A 23,010-nucleotide genomic window follows, 5' to 3' on the forward strand; every position below is an offset into this window, starting at 1 on the left:
AAAAGATGCATGTTATTAGCTATTTGACAAGCAATTGATGCTGTTGCAACGGCTGCATTTCACAATGCAAGGGCTTTCTTTGCTAGACAGATAAATAGTTGGAATAATGTGAGAAATGACTTTGCAATCATCCAAAGAACAATTTGGGTTGAAACGGTTCATTTAATGGCATTGCATTGGCTGTGCTGTGCAGTTGTTTCATACCAGACCTTCACCACATCCATGTGCTTTGGAATTCCTTCTAAAAATGAGCTCCAAGCCTGACCCTCTTCTCCCGGTCCCAATTCCCTGCAGAAGTGTTACTACATATGCTTTGAATCTTTTTTTCAGATGAGCTCCCAAGTCTAACTCCTTCCTCCCTGTGCTTGAAACATATGGATTTGAAAGCACAGATGTGGCCTTGAAGTTTTTTGGACCAGGCCCATCTGGGTCAAACCCTACATAGTTTGACTAGTAGTTTCTTGAGTGAAATTCTCAGAAGTCTTCATTTTTTCTTGTTCTGAATCTACTACGTACTCCCTTTTATCTCTCCTAGTTGAACTACAAGGATCTCCAGGGAGATGTGATTTTCATAAACAGAAATATAATGACCGGCCAAAAGAAGAAAGCAAATTTTTAATGACTGTGAGAACTATCTTTATGAAACAGCAAGTTTCCTTTTAGTTTATGCTCTATGTAAAAAATACACCATTCATAATTTGTAGAAGTAGGGGAGATTCTTTGTAAATCTCATCTACTTAACCAATAATGAAAAAAAGCTGAGAGAGACTTTGTCCTCCTGCTGCCAACATTTTGAATCACTGAGAAAGGGTTCCGGACCTGACCCTGAGAACTGCATTTTGGCATTAACAGTGACTTCATTAGGACCACTTGTGTGCGAAGGGATGCCCGTGAAAAACAATTTGCACGACTAAGTCAGCAGAACAACTGCTTTTCCAGACGCGCTGGCTTCCTCCGCGATCCAGATCCCGCGCAGTGGGGACCGGAGGGGCTCAGCAGCGCGCCCGGGTGCAGACAGGGCTGCCGGAGGCGGCGTGCGGGGTGCCCGGAGCGGCGGCAGCCCCGAGGGCGGCGGCGCGGCCCGCGGCGGAGCCCGGGGCCGGCCCGTGCGGGGCCGCGGCTGCTGCTCGGGGGCGCGGCCCGCGGGGCTCCGGCGGCTGCGGAGGGCGGCGCTGGCGGCGGCGGGGCCGGGCCGGGCCGAGCCGGGCCGGGCCGGGGGGCAGCGGGCGCCTTGTCCGCCCGGCGCCCCCGGGGCTGCGCGGAGCGGGGCCGGCCCCGCCGCCCGTGCCTGGCTGGAAGTGAAACGCGCTCCGGCTGCTCCTTTTTCTTTTTTCTTCTTCTTCTTCTTCTTTTTTTTTTTTTTTTTTTCCCTTTTTCCTTTTTGAGCCTCCAAAAGGCTCACTCGCCCCTTTCATCTGCCGCCGCGGCCCAATGGGAAGGCGGAGGCTGCCTGCAAGTGGTCTAATCTCAATGAGGTGTCAATCATGTTCCCCGGTGGGTGAAGTAAGGTCTTTTGTAACCGCCTCTGTCTTTGGGAAAGAGAGGAGAGAGGAGGAAGGCTGGAGCGGAGAGGGGGACGCCGGACCGTGCTGCAGGAGAGGAGCTGAGATTTGAGCTCGCTTGTGTGTTAGCAGGGAGAAGCGGAGCACATGGATTTCTAAACACGCTGGGATTTTATATATCTACAAAAAATAACAACAAGCGAACCTGACCCTACTGAAAACAGTCAAATGAATCGTAATTGCAGATCAATGCAGAGAGATGGGGAAACTTCATTCGAAACATGGTTAGTTCCTTTCACTTGCTACTTCCTTAGCCCCTTCCCTTTATTCGGATTTTACTCGGTTTGTTGCTGTGATTTTATTCTGGTGTCTAATGATCTTCCTTTATTATTTCCCTCACACACTTTCCTCCGGATCTGCCTAGCTGCCGTTTGTAAACCCAGAGAAAGTCCAGAAGGTAGGGATGGCTCCTCGCTGTTAGTAACTTTGAACGCCTTCCCCCGGTCCGGCCGCTGCCCCCGGCCCCCTGCCCTCTCCCCTCAACTTTCCGCCGCGCTTTGCTCTCTGCGCGGCCGCCCCGCTCCCAGCCCCGGTGTCAGTCCCGACTCCAGCCCCGGTCCCGGCTCCAGCCCCGGTCCCGGCTCCAGCCCCGGTGCCAGCCCCGGCTCCAGCCCCAGCCCCGGCGCGGGGATGGCCGCGGGGGTCGGGCGGGCTCTGCGGGCGGCTCAGCGGCGGCATTGTCTCCTCTTTTCTAGGTGATAGTTTTGCGGTGAACGCCTCTCTGGCTCGCAGAGGGCTGGAGGACTGGATGGTGAAGCAGAAATACTCCGGGGGCAGCAGCAGCGGCGGCAGCAGCTCGGGACTCCAGCACGGCTGCCAGCACCGCGCCGTGTGCAGGCTCTCCAGCGCCAGGGTATGTCAGCTTCCTCGCTGCCCCCCCGCCCCTTCCCTTTGAAATACTGAAAGGCAAAAGCTCTTTCTACATCCCTCTTTCCCTCCCAAGGGGCGGTTGTGCAAAGGAAGGTTTTCTTTGCCCTAATGTTGCTCCGAGGCGCTGCCCCGTGGGTGGTTTCCTTCAGTCCTTTGATGAAGTTAGAAGCTGCAGAGCAAACTTGGTGAGGGTACAAAAGCCAGGGGAGTAAGGGAACCTGACTGCTGGTGTCTGGGCAGTACGATTAGAACAAAACCTTTCACAAACAGGAACAAACAATCTCTGGGGAAAGCCCAGCACCCAGCCAGTGCGATAGATTGTGAGCCCTGATTAGTGCACAAGTTTGCCTGTGACATTTTGGCAGTCAAGGAGAAGTCCCCGAAGAGTTACTGTTATTTATTTGCTCTTTGCTAATAACGTGAGGCTGACTTTGTCCACCAGAGTTACTGTGCCAGTTGCTTGTCCTGGCTGTTTCACTGGTCACTTTCAACCCCTTTAATCCTCCATGTAAAGCTGGGCTGGAGGAAACGTTTCAGTTGCCGTTTTCTTTTATTTATTTTTAATGTTGTCTCTTTAAACAAAGAGGCATGATGGGAGGTAAACAGACTTAACATTACTTAGATATGGTCCTCATAGTGTTTCAGGGTGTGATCCAGAGCTTATTGATGTTTACTGAAAGACTCCCATTGACTTTGGATCAAGCCCTGAAAGTTTCATCACTGGAAAGGTAACCTGAGAGATGGGGAGATTGGAATCTGTGCTTCCCAGCAAGCAGTGTGGCTTTGAAAGCACAAGCAGAGCCAGGGCCACCAAACCTCCTGCAGGCTCTTTGCTTTGTCAGCTACCAGTTGTATTGTCAGAAGCCTGGACTTCTTGTGCCTCAGGAAAATTCACTTGCAAGTCAAGAATGCTTCATTTTAGGTGGGATGTGTAAGTGAGGAGAAGATGTGTAGTATGGGAAAAGCTAATGAGGACATTTCATATTCCACCAGTATTGTATTTTGAGGAGCATAAATTGTGTGAGAGTCACTAGAAGTAAAGACAAAGGGGGTAAGATATTGCTTTGTTGTAACTGATGAATATAATCACCTTCAACTTGCAGGTATGACTGGTTGAAGTGATATTTATTGTGCTTTACTAGGAAACAATATGTTCAAAGGAAGAAGTTCTCATTAACAATAGTACGTACTATGATACAGAGGCAAAGAGTAAGAACACCTGTTTTTAATTATTTTCTAATTATCCCAGTTTTTCTAAGTCGTGTTTTTCTACATATGTTCTACCTTTCACATGTATGTTTTTTAGAAAAGAAGCTCAACTCACCAGACTAAACATAGATTTAATATAAGAGTTAAAGGTGAAAACTCTGCCTTTAGTTTGTGAAATGTATTTTCTTCCATAAAGATGATTTGCTTTCTGAAAAGAAGACAGCATCTTTTGTCAAAGGTCCTTTCTATTCACAACCCTCTTCAGTTGGCAGTTTGGTGAGGTCTACTCAGCTGGAATGACAGTAGAACAGTATTTCCCCTCTTACTCAAGAGGAAGTCCTCCTCTTGATGAATCAGCAATTAACAAGCCATTAACTAAATATTATTCTACAGTTTTAGTACATTATAAAACTGTAAATAGGTTTAAGTGTGTTTAAAAGCACTGTTCCCATGAGGCCTTTTACTGTCATCCTTATTGAGATGTTTCTGAATGTTCAAAAATATTTGCCATTTATTGCCTAATGTATTTGGTAGTATCTGTGTGCATGTATAGCCTGCTTGTTGATTTAGTTTAATTGTCATCCTGTCACAGGCACACTGTGACAGCTACATTAAAGTTCTTTTAAAATACAAACTTTTGGAATATGGAAGGATGCATTTCTAATCCTACATTGGAACCAGATGTGCCATATGTACAGTCATTTTGACAAGGATTATGGAGTCACAGCTATTGACTCCATAACTGAGGCTGCATGGCTGCTTCTCTTCTGAGATCTCTTTGATCTCTTGTATAATTATACCAAGATACAAAGGGAATTGTAGCCTAACCTCTTGGTTCTTTGGTCGCCTCAAGATGTAGAAATACTAGTTTTTTCTGCTAATGGTTAGTCATGGGGTTGTGTGGGACAGTGGTGTAGACCCCAATAGTGTACTAGTGTTGCATTTGAATTTACCTTACTGCACTTGAATCTTCTCCTTACTGCTTCAAAATTCATACTAAAATGTTCAATAAGCTTACAAGGCTCTGTGGAATGTTGCAGTTTTATTGTGTCACAGCTGAAACTGTGACTTCTCAGTAAAACATAGATTTTTTTCTTCCAAAATAGATCCCAAGTTACTGTGTTTGTGACTTATGGCAGAAAGAGCTAGATCAGACATTGATGAAAATATCTGCATTCACAGAAACATACAGCTGTGTTAAAAAAATAATTAGGTCCTAGAAATAATTTTCCTAGTAGGAATCCTTAACCAGATCTTTGTTGATGATGGTTTTGTTAGTATGTAGGGCCTATTTGGTGAGATTCAGTTTACTTCCAAAGACCTGTTGATGGGAGAGAAGAGCACCTAGCCTCAAGAACTCCCAAGACTGATAATGCAAAATTTGAATAATTTTAATCAAAACTTGGATGTGATAGTACAATTTGATTTATTTTACTGTCTACAGGCCAAAAATCCTGTCTTAGTTGTAGTTGGAAGGCTGTTTCTCTCAAGAACAGGCAGTGAATTGTTCTGCTAAAGTTAGTCATCCAGGGGAGATGACACTGAAGTTCAGGCAATTCATGCAGTATTTTACAAGAGGAATGAGTGACTAATACAGGAAAGCAGTAAAGTTTCATTTGTAGTCCTCTCTAGAATGATTGAATTTACAATTGTCGTGGAGGGGAGGTCTTTACATCACTCAAGGATAGTTCCATTATACGACACCTTTCCTTCTGAGCAGAAGTTCTGAGAGTTTCTCAGTTGGAGAAGACTTCCCTCAGCTGATGTGTTGTCCCTGTCGTGTCCTGTCCATCTGTCTCTCCCCTCCAATTCACTGGAAGAACAGTAATTAGCGTTCTGTGCTCTGGGAAGGCTCTGCTGGTGGATGGTTGGGTGGAGGTGTGGGCCAGGGAGGGAGCCTGGCGGGGCGAGCGCTGTACGGGGTGGGGGCTCCGAGCTCATTAAACCATTGCCACCCGCCCGGCAGGGGCTGCTCTGCTCCAAGGGTTTTAATGACTCCACGGGCCGGGGCTGGCCTGCAGCTTCCACACTGTGGGGGATTAAAGGGAAAAGGAATTCTGTGGCATCCATGAGAAAAGTATGAGGTCCAGAGTCATCTTCTGGTTTCAAAGCTAATTGAAACCACTGAGGCTGTAAATCTGCTAGCAACTGAATACACTTCTTTTGCTGCATTATGAATGAGTTAACTTGTATCCAGAAAGGTTTTTCTGATACTGTGGATTATCCTGTATAATTCTTAAGCTTAAATTTATTCAGTGTGTTTACTTTTACAAACTATTTTTGGAAATCAACATTGTTTGCAAATATTCATGTATTTATTTATTTAACTGAGAAACGGTTCTGTGCTAGAGGGGGGAATATTAAATATGACATTTGCTTAGTTCCATTTACTTTTATCTTCAAAGCCATAAGAAATTTTACTAGGGTCTTGTGCGTCTCATTGACATCTGTGCTTGGGAATGGAAAAAATATCCTATTTTTAATTAGATTTCAAACCAGCTCTCAGTGAGCCACATTGTAGGTAATCATTTTAGGTAAAATAGAAAAGCTTACCACTTCCACTGGGCTTGTTGGTACTAGTGATCCCCATGTTCAACCCTAATTGATATTAATTAGAGTTGAGTATCTGGTTTGGGACTGACACAGTATGAAATTCTGAGGCGCATCAGTCCTTCAGAGGTGGGGCTTGTTCTCCATTTGTTCTGTGCCTGTAACTGCCAGTGACATTAATGGGCATTCCTTGCATGGCTGAGAGGAGACAACACCAGTGTCAACTTCACTGCTCCTCTAGTATGATCAATCTTAAATTAAAAAAGAAGCCCTTCCCAGTCCCCCACTGTTAAATAGTGTGTGTGTGCATATTAAAAATACATCACCTTACAGATGACACAGCTGTAGGTCATTCATCCAAAATGAAAATACTAAACAGAAATGAGACTTTTTAGTGCTATGTATATAGTATGGCTTAAAGGCTGTTGCAATGCAAGATTTAATTGCAGCACTACTTTGGGGTCATTTCATGGGTAAAGTGACATTTGAAACACTGCCTTCTTACTGGTATGGTGACAAGAGCAATGAAAGTTTCCTTGGATGTTATCTTGTGTGATTGCTTGAAGTGATCTTTTTAACTGAAATATTTTCAAGTTGATTAATCTCAGTACTATATAAATAATTATTTTTATTGACTCTGAAGATTAAAATAAACAACAGACCCAGCAGTTCTCAATATTGGTATGACTACAAAGTATTTTAGTACACAAAAATATTGTTTATGGCATTTAAAATAAAATTACCAAACTTTGTATTGAGGGAGAGAAAAGCAGAATCTTATTTAGTGTTGAAATTTGGTGCCAACAAACCAAGATAATTTAATTAGTGGTGTACATAGTATATCTTGACAGCTCTGGTTTGGGAAAATTATAATATGAATATTAACAATCAAAGAGTCTCTGAAAGTATTAGTGCCATGGTGATGAGATTAGTGAATTGGCCAATACTGTAGCAGAAAGCTGGATTCCAAGGGAATTATCCTTGAATGATACCAGTTGGTGCAATTAAAAGCCACAATTCAGTTGCCATATGGAAAGTGTTAGGCATCCTTATATGGTTTCAAAGCTATGTGCCAGAGGTTAAATTGACATATGAAGAAAAGCATAAATTAAATATTTTTGTATTATGAAATTAAAAGTTGACTTTGCCTGAGCCATATGGAGGAGGTAGATGGAAGACTGTCTGTATTTCATCAGGGCTTGTTTTATAGGTGTTTCAGATTTAATGTGGTGCACTTTTAATTTGCCATGTTGATTGGAAAGCCGAATGGCCCATGAAGTTTCTGCAAACAATCTCATTAAAGGAACTCTTTTTTTTGATCTCTAACAACCCTCTTTCTCCCACCCCCGCCAAAGTGGAGTTACTTAGGTTGGTGTTTGTAAGAAGAAAACATATTCACTGTAGTAGCTGGGTCAAATCCTCATCTATGTCTCTTGAGCTCCTGATAGTCCCTGTTGGCTTAGTGAAACTTTAATTCTTCTGAATGAGAAGGCCTTGGTTGTGGAGTGTATTTTCTTCTGTAATCTGGGATGAAAAGTAGCAACAATATGTTATATTCTTTAATATCTTAACTGTAAATAATGCAGTCCAGACTTCACACTAAAACTTTAGTTATAACAAAAAAGGGACGTTTATAGCACATGATTGTCGACATAGGGGAATGTTCTTTACAGCAGCATTCATTAACAGAAGGGTTTTCTATAGGTTTTGGGATCTGTAATAAGACCCAAGAGGAGCTCAGTAAGTAGCTATTTGTATGCACCCTTCAGAAGAAGATCTCAGTTGACTTTTATGGTTTCTTTTGAGTTGAGTTATGAACAGAGGAAAGAGAAGTCTCTTGAGTACTGAAACTTTGTAGGAGTTAGTTTTTCCAAAGTTGGGGAAATAATTGTTCAGTGATGATATTTAAATCAGAATGGAACATTGCTCCCAGTGCTGCAGATGTTGGCCTTTATAGAAATCCTTGCAGACGGATTTTGCTTCGTGAATGTCAGCATCAAACCTTGGTTGGAAAGCAAATGGTAGATGTTCAGACATATGAAATACTTGAAGTTGTTTTTTTGTTGGTTTTTTTTTAATGGAACTACTTTTTCTTCATATACCAGTTACTTCGAATACTTGTGAGTTATCTATAAATATCACATCGTTTGAAATCTTTTCATGGAAAATGAGGTAAAGTTTTAGTTAAAAAAATTAATGTGAAGGAAGGGTCAAATATACTTTCTCTGTGAATTTATTTAGTCATATCTGCCAACATTGGCAGCAAAACTAAGCCTGTATTTACTCCTACAGAGTAACTACAGCTATGGGAGACTGAGTTGGACTGTATTGCATTCAAGAATTATTAACAAAGTTCCAAATGCAAAATCTTCATTGTGTCTGATTTTTGAGCCAGCAAAGCATGTTTGTATTGCAGTATCTCATGACATTTCTCATTGCAGTGGTGGAAAGCCAGTGGTGTTAGCTGTGGTGAAAGGGCTGTGCTGGCTTTTAGTGTAAGCTAAGAGAAAGGGGAAATGATTTGTGTACCTTCAATCACTGCTCCCCTGGAGTCTCTGCAAGGGGTACTGCTGTACAGGGCATTAACTTTCTGTAGGCTTCTGAATTTATTGTCATAAGAGAAATATGGCATGTTTTTTGTTGCCCTGTAACCTGGTGTCCACTGTTTAATGAGGTGATCCATTGGCTTGCCATGGGACTTGGCTTTCCAACAGGCTTTTGTGTGTAAGCAAGTGTTCAGCTGGATTCCCTAATCTCTTTGTGTCTCACATCACCTGATAGGTGCCCATCATACCTCAGGAGTACTTGTGGTTTAGCCATACAGAATTTAATTGTTTAAGGAATGCTGCAGTGTCTTTTGGGGAAGTCCTGTAGCACTTTCAGAAAAGGAGGCTGAGAGGGGACCTCATCAATGTCTATCAGTATCTGGAGGGAGGGTGTCAAGAGGCTGGAGCCTGGCTCTGCTTGGTAGCGCTAAGGATTAGGAGAAGAAATAACTGGAAGAAACTGATGCACAGAAATTTCCACCTGAACATGAGGAAGAACTTTCTTCTTGTGCAGTGACCAAGCCCTGGAACAGATTTTCCAAGAGGCTGTGGAGTCTCCCTTCACTGGAGAGATTCAAGAACCTTCTGGACACAATCTTGTGGCCTGTGCCTGGGGATGGCCTTGATGGAGCAGGGAGATTGGATCAGATGACCCAGATGATGTGGTCCCTTCCAGCCTGAACCACTCTCCACTCTGCAATTCTGTGGTTTGGCCTATTGCATTTTATAGGGCAATAAATGATCCTATTGTTTTGGTCCGTAAAACTTCTGGTGGTATAAATCTTTTTGCTCCTCTGATGACCTGACAGTGGCCACAGGAGACTGAAATGCCATCAGTGCCTGAGAAGCTCTTCAATGGCCAAAAAGAGCCCTGTAAAAATACACCTAAAGGGTCCCAGCAGACACCAACCCCTCAGCAGGGGGAGCAGAAGACCCTGTGGTTCCTTGGTTCAAATCAAGGTCCCTGCCAAACGTTCATGAAAAGTAGTTGTTCCTTAAACCTAGGGCTATTGTTATTAAAGTTTAATACTTGTGAACAAGACTTAACAGGCAAGCAGTGTTTCTGCTTTTTGTCAATGCTCCAATAATTGGTAATTTTGTCCATTAACCCTCCTCAGTCTGAGAATTCAGTGGACTCTGAAACTCATTGAGTTGACTGATGGGGTTTGGGTGTCTCGATTACACCTTGAAAGGGAACATCTACCAGCCTTGCTTTCAGTTTGAGTGGGTTTGGATTTAAATGCAGGCTCAGTGGCTCTTGTTTCTTGTGTCATTTGCAATGAGAATGCCTTGAGAATGTGAGGTCCTCCCTTAAATTCAGTTATGTTTTGAGCAAAATTTGCAGCATAGGACGTTTCATGTGTCTGGAATTTTAGCCATGTATCCTTGGACTTCTGACTAACAAATGCAGGCAGTGTATGTTGCTTTAGCTCAGAGGTGGATTGGCATGTGGTCAGAACAGTCTGTGCACTGTCCACCCAGAGAAATACTTTGTATTTTGCGATTAGGGTGGAATTTAATGCATTTGGGGGCATTACTGTGGCAGCTTTAAAGGGATTAAGTATATTGAGGTTCCTATTAAAGTATAACATTGTGATTCAAGATCTGTGAAAGAAAATCATGCATGGGTGTTTGATCTTGGGGTGCAGCCACACATGCTGTGAGGCATAAAATAAGGGGATAGACTCAGTAGGGAAGTGACAGAACAAAGTACCGTCTTGCAGGAGAAATGGGATTTGGGAGCAGCCTCGGATCTTTTGATCCACACTCTGATGCGGATGATGAGTGGTACGGAGGTGACAGATTTGTCTTGGGGGAGGAAGGAGAACGGTGGGTAGTGTGTCACATTGCCCTCGGAGATAGTTTGCTGTCTGATTCCCCAAAGATTTGATAGTGGTAGGTAAGGACTAAGCTGCTTCTTGTCCTATCTTAAAAATCTTTCATACTTCCAGGACAGTTAGTTTCAAGAGAGTTGGGTAAAGAGGGTAGTAGCTGTAAGGCTAAGCCTTGTGCCTTGTGTGAATAGGAAGAACAAATGCCTGTTTAGGGGAGTGGGGATTTTCTCAGAGCAGAGTCCCAGCCCTGAGCTCACAGAATAACAAGCAGTCTCTGTATTGCGTAAGATGCTGCGGTTAAGCCTGTATCAGTGTTTCTGTAATAAACTGCTCTTTTTGAAACAATAAATAATAATTTTGCCTGTGAACTCTCCAAGTCTCTCTCTGTTCGTGTAGTGTACGTGTGTATACACTACGGACACTCATTCCCCTGTAAAGAGAGAACATCACAGCCTAGCAAACAGAATATCTGTCATTCCAGCTGAGCAAAGGTCTAAGGCAATAACCCAAAATATCCTGGAAGAAATTCTAAAAAGCATTGAAGAAATCAATCGTCTGATCCTAGAGGAAGGTCTTTGATGTGCTCCTGGTAAGTTTATACTGGGAGCCTGCCTATTTATGGTCAGCCATAGACTTTCTATATGAAAAGTGGATCAAATAATTTCATAAGCTCCTGCTGTAAAAAAAGATGGTTGATAATTTTCTAAAGCATACACACTGTTTAAATGTAGATTGTGGCTTTTAGCAGAAGGCCAGGTGGGGAGGAAAGGCTTTTCAAAACAAGTACCTACAGGAAAATAAATAATACTTTGATATTTTTTCCCATGGAAAAACTGTGCCTCATTTAGCCATCCTGAATATTTAATTTTATTTTGAGGATAAACTTCATAGGTTATCTCAGTTAAAGCCACTTCTATTTATGCAAAGCTTATGTGCAAGGTCTTGTTCCTGATGTGGATATATATGTAAAAGGAGTTTTTTCAAATCCCATAAATAAATTACATTTAAATGTATATTTTTAACTAACTCAGTGCAGTTAGGTAAGACTGTTTCTATATTTTTTTTAAATTCTGCATTATCTCTGTGATGCTTTGATGCAAAAGTCCCTCAGTAATGGAGGGGAAGTTTCTCATTGGTTTTTAGTGGTTTTGTATTGGGTTCTCTGCCACATCAGTGGAAGATGAGGGAAGGTTCACGAGACTAATATTCTTTTAATCTGGCAGCTACATTGCTGGTATAATGGCAGCGTATTTTCCCCTGCAGATGCAGTTTATCTGATCATTTTATGACAGGTTCACAAAAGTTTTTCCCAGCTGTACTGCCACTTAAATTCCCATTTGTAATTAGCAATGTAATTTTCCAGATAGGTTTAAAAAGCATGTTTTGAAAGAGGCTATTCCCACAGCACTGCTTAATACCCATTAAAATGCCACATTTTTATTGTATGAAGGTGTTTTTTTATGTAATTAGGTTGGTTTGTTAAAGTATTGAACCACAGTCTCATTTTTTTTTCTTCTACTCTAAGGGTGTTTTCAATCATTTATTTATGACTAATAGGAAGCACACAAAATCTTTAACTCTGGACTAATGCACAGCATAAAGAAGTAAATGAGATCTCTTCCTGTGTAAGCTATTGTACAGGGCTTTACTTTGAAAAACAGTTGCTCTCTGACTGCAATGTGGTGATGTGTAACAGAAAAGAAAGAAAAAAAAAAAAACCCCTAGCATTTGGAAAGCAAGTATTGTATTCATTGATGCTATATAGACTTTACTGGAATTTGGTCATCAGCCTTACCATGGCACTCTTTTCCAGATGAGTGTCTGATTTCTTTTTTTTTTTTTTATGCCATACAGGAAAAAAAAAAAAAGTTGTGAGAACTCTGTACTGAAATTCAAAAGTAAGGCACATTGAAGTCGCTCTGTGTCCTTGGGCATTTGCTGCTATCCAGGAGGGACCAGCTAGACTGCAGCATGCAGGTGTTTGTGCTTATTCATTAAACACACATATGTTCAAATACAGAACAAACCTCTGCTAAAACAATCGGCCCTTAATCTATGGCCACCTCTGATTTTCCCCTTTTTGGAAAGACAGAAACCAAAGTGGGAAGCCCCCTAGATTTGTCAGTAATTGAATAACAGACAATGGGTAATGTCCTGTGGGAGAAGCAGAAAGGCTGTGAGGTCCCTTATTAGCTCTGCCAGAGTAATCTGACCCTCCTCATGTGTTTCTGATGGCAGCACTGGCAGTCCTGCCTCCTCAAAAATGAGGGGAATTTCACTACCACTGGGGAAAGTAGGAAAGCTTGTCAAACACAGAAGAGTAGAATGGTTAGATGAGAAAAATGCTAATGATGTGCCTTTAGGGGTATGTTTTAAGGAAGGAGTGTGCAGTCTGAATGTCTCCTGATGCAGCAGGAACCCTGTCCAAAGGCAGGGGTGAGGCTTGCTCCTTCCACAGTCTCAACTGCCATGGGCTCTAGTCAAGCTCATCTGCTACTGCACATCAATTCCAGTATCCAGCAGTGTGAGGATTGGACAGCCACTGCTGCCTTCAGCTAGAGACTCTTCTGAGAGGCACTCCAGCCCGAGAGTGCCAGATCAGGGGGTGGATGTGCTTTAAATTGGGCTGGCACAGCTCACTGGTGCTAGGGAGGGCTGGGTGCTAATAGCTGATGGCAGAGCCGGGCAGAGGGAGCTGCCTTTGCTGGAAAAGTCTTCTGATGTCCAGTCTTATCTGTGTGTAGGTGGGAGAGGAAAAACCCCTTGTGTTACCTGGACTTAGCCTTCCACAGCCAAGCATCTTCCTTCCCTGCCAAGGGTGCTGAGCAGCATTCTGTGTCATGCCTGGCTGCATTCCTGACTCTCTTGTGCCTTGTGCAGCTTTGCAGTGGCCCTTCTTGCAGGGTGATGCCTTTCCTCTGTGTCAGCACTGCCGTGGCCAGGGACAGTCGCCTTTCTTCTGCTGACCAAGGTCTGCTTGTGGCTCGTTTCCCCAAACTTCACATGCTGGAGCTGCCTGCCTGTGCTGTACAGAGAGGGAAAGGTACATGCTTTGCCATGCAGTTTTGTGACCGTGCTGTTGATAGGAGGGATTTTGGAGTGAGTGATCTTGGTGGAGTAGAAAGGGTTACGTTGTTGAAGTTGCCCAGGCGCCAATCCACTGGCACACCGCAGGTGATCTCGAGTGAATGTTGTTTAAAGCGCCTGTCCCACGGCTTCACAAATGTGCTCTGACCAGAGGATGTTTTTCTAACTTCAAAGGGCTTCTCAGGCTGGCTCGGTGCCTCACAGACTGAGTCCACAATTCCTCTCTGCTCATGATGTGTTCTAACCATGTGTGATTTTTTTGGTATGTGATGTTTTCTTAAAGAGGCATTGACCTGTGTTCAAGTGAAACTTGCTCTTAAGCTTGTAAACACAAACTTGTCGTGTGGGCAGTTTTCATCTGAACTTGATGTATGTTGTTGGTTTTTTTTCAAGAGCAAGAATAGATATCAAAAGGAGGGATAATTTATAGGGAAGGAAAAAAAAAAAAAAATAAACTTGCAGCAGCCTTTTGAGTTGCACCATCCAGAGTCTTTTCCTTGAAGATCAAAGCGTGTGTCCTTTGCTGGCCATAAGGAGAAGAGCGTGTTCCCACCTGGGCACTGTGAGTGTTACAGTGGCTGCTTTGTCTCAAATGTGCCTCTGCACAAGGAGAGTGCAGAGGGGAAAGCAAGGCACAGAGGAGTAGAAAGCAGAAAGAACTTAGGACACTTGTGAATGACCTGATTTTTTTTCTTTTCTTCTCTCCTTCTTTAACAATGTTATATTAAATTAAACTTTCAGGAACATGTTTGTATGTTTTTAAATATTTAAGGTTTCTTTTCCTTCTGTAGTACCTTGTAGTAGAGTTTTTGAGGGAGACTACATTTGCTTTTTAGCAGTGTGAATTAGAAATGGCTGAGATTTTGTAGGCCAAATCCTTTTGCTATTGAAGTTCAGTAATTCTCTGTTAATTCTGCTGAGAGCAGGATTAGGCCCTGAAATATCTTCTGAGGTACACTCTGCTACATTAGCTGTGGTGGTGGATCTGGGAAGGTTTAGTTAGTGTTGCACTTAAGTTGCACTGGTGGACACTATTTTTTGCAATGTTTTTTTCATTTAGTAAGTCTATAAGAAGTAGGCTAGTTTGAGGTTTCAAAGTAACAATTCTTACTTTGCTGTTATTGCTATTATTGATGGGTCTGACTTTTTAAAAAAACCCCAAAACCAACAGAAAACACAGCAGCAAAACAAACTCTTTCTTCAAAGAAACCAATACCTTGTAAGCCAGACCATAATACTTTCTGTTTGGCAAGGGATTAGGAAGTATCATCTGCTGTGGGAGTAAAACACCACACTGTGAATGGCATGCCGTGAACAATGTATCTCAGCTGTGCAATGAAGGTTCGCTCCTCTTGAGTAACAGGACTGCAAACTAGCACTTAATTATTAATCCAGCTTTCAGATGCAGCTTGATCCCAAGGTCTTCATCCAGATGAAATCCTGGAGAAGTTAGTGATGTCTGGGACCTAAGCCCTGGCAGCAAATAACCTGTGCTGCCCTGCCATCCCATGGCTATCAACAGGAACCATCCCACCACGTTTATTTTGGCTGGTTTTAAAGCAGGTGGCCAGAATGAGTTCCTAGTTTCAAAGTCACAGCTGCTGCTTTGAAATTGTGTAAGAAGGGCTTTGGTTTCTTAACACAAAATAACTGAGCTGCTGTTTAGTATTAGAGCATCATTATTCTGGGAAATGCACTCTTCGTTTTAAAAATATCTTCCCTATGGAAGTTGAAAGTTTATACCTCATGATTCTAAGGTCAAAGAGCTGAAATGGTTCCTTGTTTGACTGATGATTGTAAATACTTAAGAATTGCTCAGTGACTTGAAATGAGTGGAGGTAGTATTAAAATTGATAGCAGTATTAGAAATACAGAATTACTGCAGGGATCTCTTGTTTGTTGGCATTAAGTAAATTAGGGGAGGACTGTTTTGGGCAACTATAATTTAAGATTTTTCTCCTTTAACTGGATGTCTTTGTGGGAGTTCTCCCCAAAATATATGTTTATCATTAAATCAATTAAAAGACCAAATAGACTTTATACCATCACAGTAATGATGTAGTGATTAAGTAGAAGGAAATGTTCCATTACAAATCCCCATTTTGTCTCCTTGTAAAATTTTATTTTAAAATGAACCATCTTGGGTGACTTTTTCAGTAGCGTCAGCAACAGTGTCAGCAGAATGGTGAATTTGTGTCACTGGAAGTATAAAGAGAATTCATGAAGGAATTTGTGTTAAGCATAGTTTTCTTTTTTATAAAAAAGGATTCTATTCACTGTGGTTTTTTTTCTTCTTTTGTATTCCTTCCCACCTTATGATATTATAATGTTTTTTGCCTACTTTCAAAATTTCAAGATATATATTTATAAAAAATATATGTCATGTAAGCCTTTTTCTAGTGTAAGAGAAAGTACATTTTATGCAAGGTACACAGCATGGGGCTTTCTGGGCCTTCAATCTCATTTGATCCTGTCTCACAAGAAATGCATCAAACAGGAATGAGCAAAATGCACCCTCAGACTGGGTGAAAATGTTCTCCTAAGAAAGAAGATGAGAGAGGGCTGGTGAGAGGAAAGGCTTGACCTCTCCACTGAAAAAAGCAAGTGGACAGAGGAGGGAGTGCATCTTCAACTTATGTAAACAGGCTTAGTAAAGGATGGAAAGGGCAAAATTAGGGTACTGGGGACGCAGTTGAAGAAATGAATTCAATCTGCATGCATGCAATATAACAAAATCATTGACTTGGTTGTTAAGGGGAGCAGGTGAGAATAAGCACATCAGAAGTACAGCCAGTACAGATGGGATATCTGGGCTGTGCCCCTTTTTGTTTCAATCATAAAATAATTTTTTGTATTTTCTTGGGACTGAAATTTCTAGTAGCTCAGTCTGCTGGGAACTGCATGTTCTAGTGCAGCACTTCTCAGAGTTATCCATTTGCACACGGTGCTGGACCATGTTTTATATTCAGGTGTGTGTGGCAAAAGATCCCTTGGGGTTAAAGCTGTCTGTGGTTCAGACACAGGCTCTGATAACAGCATGGGCCTCTCCTAACTGGGCTGCTGGTGATGCCCCTTGGGTCTCTGCTTAGTGGTTGGGATTTTCATGGCTAGGATGTAGCCCTGTGGTACTTAAGGAGGTGGGGTAATAGGTTAAACACAGCTTTCTTAAGCTCTCTGGATTGCAAGGCAGGTAGGCTTTGAAGTCATCTGAGATCAGCAGACTGGTCTGGGCTGGCATGTGGAGCTGGGAGGTGTTTGTGATGTGGGTAGCCAGGGATGGATAGGCACTGCTGTGGTGCTGCCTGAAACTCTGAATTTATGGTTTAAGAGTGAGATTCAGGAGCCATGCATTCTAGTCCAGACCCTAGCTTCAAGTGTCTATCTTTTCTAAAGTTGTTCACATCTTCACAGAGACCCAAAATAGCTAAACACTTGCCACTCATTTAGTCTCATTTATCTTCTCTTAGAACCTACTGGTTTTATCCACTTTTTCCCACCTTCCCCACCAGAGAAATATTTATAGTTCATTAAGAACTTCAATGTCAGCTGTACTCTTAATTCATTGCTGTGTTTTTATGAACAAGCCAAGTATTTATCACCTACTTTCCTGAGCAAAGTAAGAATGAAAAAGAATGTTTGAATTCTCCTTGAAGTTTATATAAGCTCCCCTTGCAAAATAGCCCAACCTCTTACATTGTTTCTTTTGATCTACTGTAATCTTCCTAAAGTGTTTCTGAAAGGGGCCTTTCTGAACTGTCCAGCTCTCGTTACAATCCAGTGGCTCAAGAAGTCTAATTCTAAAAAGTTTTTCTTAATCAAAGCAGTTCTGACATATAGAGAGAAAAGATATTTTACTTCTCAGTCATGCTGATGAGACTTTGGACAAGGGTGTAGAAGGTGGTGAGAGGGATGTGTCTTTCATGTATGAGGTGAATCTCCACTCTCATGAAGGCCTGTCCAAGGATTTGTGCATACAAGTGATGTGGACTTCCTGCTCTTGGTGATGCATATAAAGTCAGGGCAAGATTAATAGGAATGTAGGGACAGAGTATGGCTGGCATGTGTGTCAATAGAATAGGTATAAAATACAGCATGAGGAGAATGCCAGACTTCCACTACTGATACTAAGTGAAACTGATTACAGAGACATAACTAAATTGGGAAGGAAAAGGTTTGTTCAAATTTGACTGAAGACAAGCTCTGATGCACCAGTTAGACTGGAAGCTTTGCAAGGAGATGAAGTTTTTCTGGTGTTTGCTTGAATAATGAAATTACCCTCTCTTGAAGGTTATTCTCTGGAGCAGCAGAGTGTGTACATGAGTGAAATGCATGTCAAAATGTTTACAAAGAACTGAAGTGGGGTGGTGAGTCAAAGCAGTAAGCTTTTCTTTGCACTGGCTTTGTAATGGAGAGCCTTATAATGAGGGTGAACTATGCCTCGGATCCGGCGGGCTTTTGTGCTATGTGGAGCACAAAGTGGGGCAGGTTTACAGGTTAATTAACACCTCTTCCCTCCTGCTTTGGTGCTGTCTGTGATGCATCACCCACGGTCATGTTTAAACGGCCTGATGGTGACTGATGGTTAGTGACTGATGGTTAGTGATGGGTACTCCCAAGCTTTTTAGTTGGTCCTGCTAAATTCCCTGCTGCAAATGTAATTTGTTCTTTTAAACAATAGAGAGCACAGCTAAATATATGGTGCTGAAGAGGCACTTACTGTCCTGTCAGCCTGGCTGCAGTGAGCACACTCCCAGAGCTGCATGTTGCAGCCAGGCACATCCCAGTCTGTAGCTTCCCTGCTCCCCACTCCTTGTAAATATGGAGAGAATTCAGGAATATTCTGCCTGTCTAAAGAGGATTTTATGGCATCTCAATCCCTATTATTATGTATTTAAGGATGATTTCTCTGAATATTGAATTGTAAGGATGGTTTTAATCTTGCAGCTCTCTTTGGTTTTGGAGAATTTGGTCAGTCTGGCTGGAATCAGGGTTCTTAGTCTGTGTGTTAGATATGGGCATTTATTGTTGTTTTCAGGGTTTTTTTCCCCTCTCCCTTTGGACACTGAAAGCTGTCTTTGCTACCTATGGCCCACAGATCACACTTTCTCAGTACTTGCCCTGTGCTTCCTTTCCCTCTCAGTTCCTCAGGCCTCAAAATGTGCTGGATACTTATATTTTAACAGCTGTTGCCTTTCCTCTAGCTCAATTTAAATGCTACATTCTTCAGAAACTGAGTCTGGGGGGGAGAAACAAAGCCACGTGGTGGTCTAACTAGCAGGGTGTGCATTTGGTGTGGAACACCAGGAATCCTTTGCAATCATGGGGTGTCTAGCACACCAAACTAGCACTTGAGGCAAGGACACACCATATCTACTGAATAACCACACCTTGCTCTCCTGTACAGATGGCTAACATAAAACATGTGTAGCATGTGCATATTTCTGGAGCTTAAAGAATTTCTCCTCAAATCTCCTACTTCCCTACTTGCCTGGTTTTGAGTGGAAAGACAATGGAGCATAGCCCAGCTCACGAGCAGAATCATTTAGGGAAGAGGACAGTGCAGAGGCAGTGCTGGCTGTGTTACTTGAGGCAGAGTGGAAATTGGAAAGGAAACTGTGATTCAGTGAATCACAGTCATCTCTCAGACAGCTCCAGGGCAGTGCAGCTCTCTGCTGCTGCCTTGCTCACAGTGGATTACAGGGTCATAATACAGCCCACTATGCTGAAGCAGAAAAGCAGTAAATTCATCCTCAGGAACTGCTTTATGTTGTCTAGAAATGAGGAATTCCTCTGTAAGAATGTAATACTTTTTATCCAACTTCCCAATTCCCATGCTTCAGCAGTATATTTATCTTCACCATTTTCATGCTGTGAATAGAGGGAGGTCAAGAAACTTGTATAAAGGACTTCCTTTGCAGCCAGTGATATGTGCACTGTAGCATTCTATAAAGTTAACAGGGATTAAGGTGAATGACCACGTGAGCAAGGGAGGCATCCCATCAGGAAATATGTCTATTTCTGTGTAGCAGCTAAAGCAATACTATCTACAGACTTTGAATCAAAGGTTTGGACAGCTAAACAAAGCTAATCCCCCAAGATGTACTATTAAACTCATTTCCTGTGTATGGAACAAATATTTTAGGAGATTCTAAAAGCATTTTCCAGCCATTGTTAAGAGAGGAGTTGGGGTGTGAGTTATAAAATTCAGATCTGCTTTCAGACTTTCACCATATTTGTGGTTTTTGGTTTGAGCCTGTGTCTAGTTAGCAGGGATATGAACATTAAAATTCACCCATGTGGCTTGAGAGATGTTCTCTGCTAGTAGTGCAAGTCTCACTTTTTCAGCATGTCTTTGTTTTAGAAAAGATTTCTTTCTGCTGCAGTCAGATCCTTTCTTTTACTAGGCAAATTCTGAATATTCAGGCAAAAAAGGACAACTAGTCTAGTAGAGCAGAAAATGTGCCATTAATTGTCTGTTAAAAATAATGCTTCTCTCATATATTCTCTTGAAGTGAAAACTTGTATGTTCTTACAGAGAAGAAAGTAAATGTCCTGTCATGCTATCTTCTTGGGAAAGCTTTTCTTTCTTTGTTTCAGTTTGACAGCCCAATACATTTAATTACTCAAGTAATTGAAATTAATTGTTAGATGGTAAAGGGTTAAACTAAACATGAACATCCTTGGTTTTGGAGAACTTTTAACAGGGAAGAGGAACACTAAGAAACTCTCTAAGCTGCCTGCTCAGATCTGTTAAGCTGGGTCTGACTCAGTGATGTGTTTGTAGAGGGAGAGGTTAGGAATTAAATCTGAATTCTCTTCAGAAGACATGATTTATGAATGGCAGTGAGAATCATGTACCCAAAAGTGAACAGGAAAATCAGCTGGGCACAGAAGATGCTTTCCCCTGGGCTGTCACCCATTGTATCTGTAGCCTGGTGTGTGACACTCAGTGTAATTTCAGACTGGCCTCGCTCTGAGCAGAGGCTGATAATGTGTGAACACGTGTGATGGTGCTGGGATGGTGGACAGAGAGTCCATGGGCCCTGCAGGGTGTCTGCTTTCAGAGGGGCTTTAGTGCTGACTGCCTAGAGTGAGGCTCTGGCTGTTAGAATCATGTAGCAGAGAATATTACAGAACCAGCATCTCAAATGCTTGGCACTTTGTTGTAAATTTAATCTATTTACATATTTCCTGTGCCACTGTACAAACAAACCAGTGGGCAGAGTCCTGAAACCACTTTCTCAGGCCAAGTTTCAATTGATACCAAAGAGGTCAGAATTCAAAGGAATCACTCATTTAGAAGCGTTTGAATGTGACCTTTGGAGAAATCATTTTCCTTTTGTGGACTTTTTGCACCCCTCATTAGGGAATTATTGAAAGTCAGTAGGAAATTTCAATGAGTGCAGGCTGCAACCCTGGCTGAGCTGTTACTTGCTGTTCCTTTTGGAGTATTGCAGGGGACATCACTTCTTCAGAAACTAGCATGGATCTAAAGTATTGTTACTCTGCCCTCCCCCTTGTTCTTTGTGGAGTTTGCACATGCTCACCCTGGCCCTGTGAGATCTGTGGGTGCAGGTGTGTGTGTGTGGGGAAGCACACTGAGCTGTTCTTCAGCAGTCCAAGGCTGGTAGCGTGCACAGGCAGTGTGCAGTATGTGATTGTCTGCCACCATTGTAATATCTTTTTGTTCCCAGAAAAAAAACCCAAAACCAAAAAGATAATGGGCAAGCTTGAAGAAATTCACAGAAGAGCTAAGGGTGGTTGAACCAAGACTGAAAGGGCAGATTATTTACTGCTTGTTTATGTAGGGAAGCTGATAAAGCCCTTTGTTATAGACATAGAATGAAAGAATGAAATGTGCTTTTATTTACCAGTAACTAATGTGCTTACTTGTGCAGACTTTTATTGTGATACAGAGTGTTTGCAGAGCAGCTTTTCTGGAATACCTATTGCAATCTGTTTCCATATGTAAACATGCCAGTAAATACTGAAGTAGAGACTGAATGAGAATTTAGTCTATATTGTTTGATGCCTGAAAAAAAGGTTACTCAGATCTGTGAAGGAGAATGATGAGGAATAACAATGGAACTTGGGAAAAACTGGGTGTAAAGACATGGCAGTAGCTGTCTGTTTGAATGTGTAATAATTATTGCAAAGTGGTGCAGGTTTTAGTTCCACTCAGAATTGTTAAAGCTGCAGTTTACATCTCTGAACTTTCTCAAGTATGTAATGGAAAAGAGTCTTCAAAGTTCTGTTCATTGAACTCTGTCCATTTCTCTTTCTTCTACTGAAAATACAGAATAACTGTGTGTATCTATGCCAGCAAAATTGAGATGTATGGGATTTTTCTCCCTTTCAATGACTATATTTTACATTATACCGTTCGACATAGAAGTGTTGTTACTTTAGGCATGGCTTTAGCAGTTTATGCCGACAGCAGTTAGTTATAACTCAGAGCTCTGTCCTTTATAAAGATTAATGATCCTTGAAATAATAAATATATTGGAAATGCCAACCCTGGAAGTTGTTTTCAGTTCATAAATAGAATTGTTTGTGTAGGAGCAGACATCTTCGCCTGCTATTTCCTATACTAGAGCAGTAAGGTTTCAGTATCTCAAAGTTGCTGTTGGAGAGAAAAGATCCCTTCATGAGGAATATATGTGTTGGGAAGGGCAGGAAGAGGGTGATGACAAGCCATTTTGCAGTATCACATTTGCTTATGGCTTATGGGGAGTGCTGCAAAGAGCTTGAAGCTTTTAACACATCTGAGAATTGTTGACTTTTATTCTGGTTGCCATCATTCAGTAGGCAGAAAACAGCTCAGCAGGAACAGGGACCAACAGCTTGGCTTTTGTGGGTGGGCATTGTTTCGGGGGAGAACCAGTAACTTAAAAATAAGTTTGTTACAATATAGTCCTAACAGTAAATTAATCATGACATTAAGGGGGAGTGTATGCATAGACATTACTTCACAGAGTTGTCATAAATTCTGCTCTTGCCATATTTTAATTTCCAAGGCTTTTGAATCTCAGACAAGGTGCTATAGATGTAGTTATTAAATTCTGCAGAAATATTTTTATTGGGTAAGACGTTGCTTGATGATGTAGCTGTGAAAGGCAAATTCAGAGACTAGCAAAAGGTCCTTTATCCATGCATTTAGGAGGAAAAATACCATTTTGTAACACTCACTTATTATTGAAATACTTGTTTTAAATTTGCCTTCTTTTTCCTGAATATGTGCATATATGTGTAGTCACAGTCTTGACAATGTGGGGTTTATTCTCTTTGTTACTGGGTCATCAATAACGTCGTCACCAATAACACACAAGTGAAAACACAGCTTTGGAAATT

At 42.0% G+C, this 23,010-nt stretch overlaps 1 protein-coding gene across 1 annotated transcript in view; it reads left to right on the top strand.

The window, feature by feature from the left end:
• Positions 1-1,267: 1,267 nt before the first annotated feature.
• The window catches only part of NKD1 (NKD inhibitor of WNT signaling pathway 1), a 106,065-nt gene continuing 84,322 nt past the window's right edge, over positions 1,268-23,010 (top strand). Inside the window, exons 1-3 of the mRNA XM_071440380.1 lie at positions 1,268-1,786; positions 1,927-1,959; positions 2,258-2,415. Coding sequence (XP_071296481.1) covers positions 1,762-1,786; positions 1,927-1,959; positions 2,258-2,415 — 216 coding nt within the window. The 5' untranslated portion in view covers positions 1,268-1,761. The remainder of the gene's footprint in view (positions 1,787-1,926; positions 1,960-2,257; positions 2,416-23,010) is intronic.

The sequence above is a fragment of the Agelaius tricolor genome, unplaced genomic scaffold (assembly GCF_023055355.1).
Source record: "Agelaius tricolor isolate 1412-34295 unplaced genomic scaffold, bAgeTri1.0.p SCAF_15, whole genome shotgun sequence".
Classification (NCBI taxonomy): Eukaryota; Metazoa; Chordata; class Aves; order Passeriformes; family Icteridae; genus Agelaius; species Agelaius tricolor.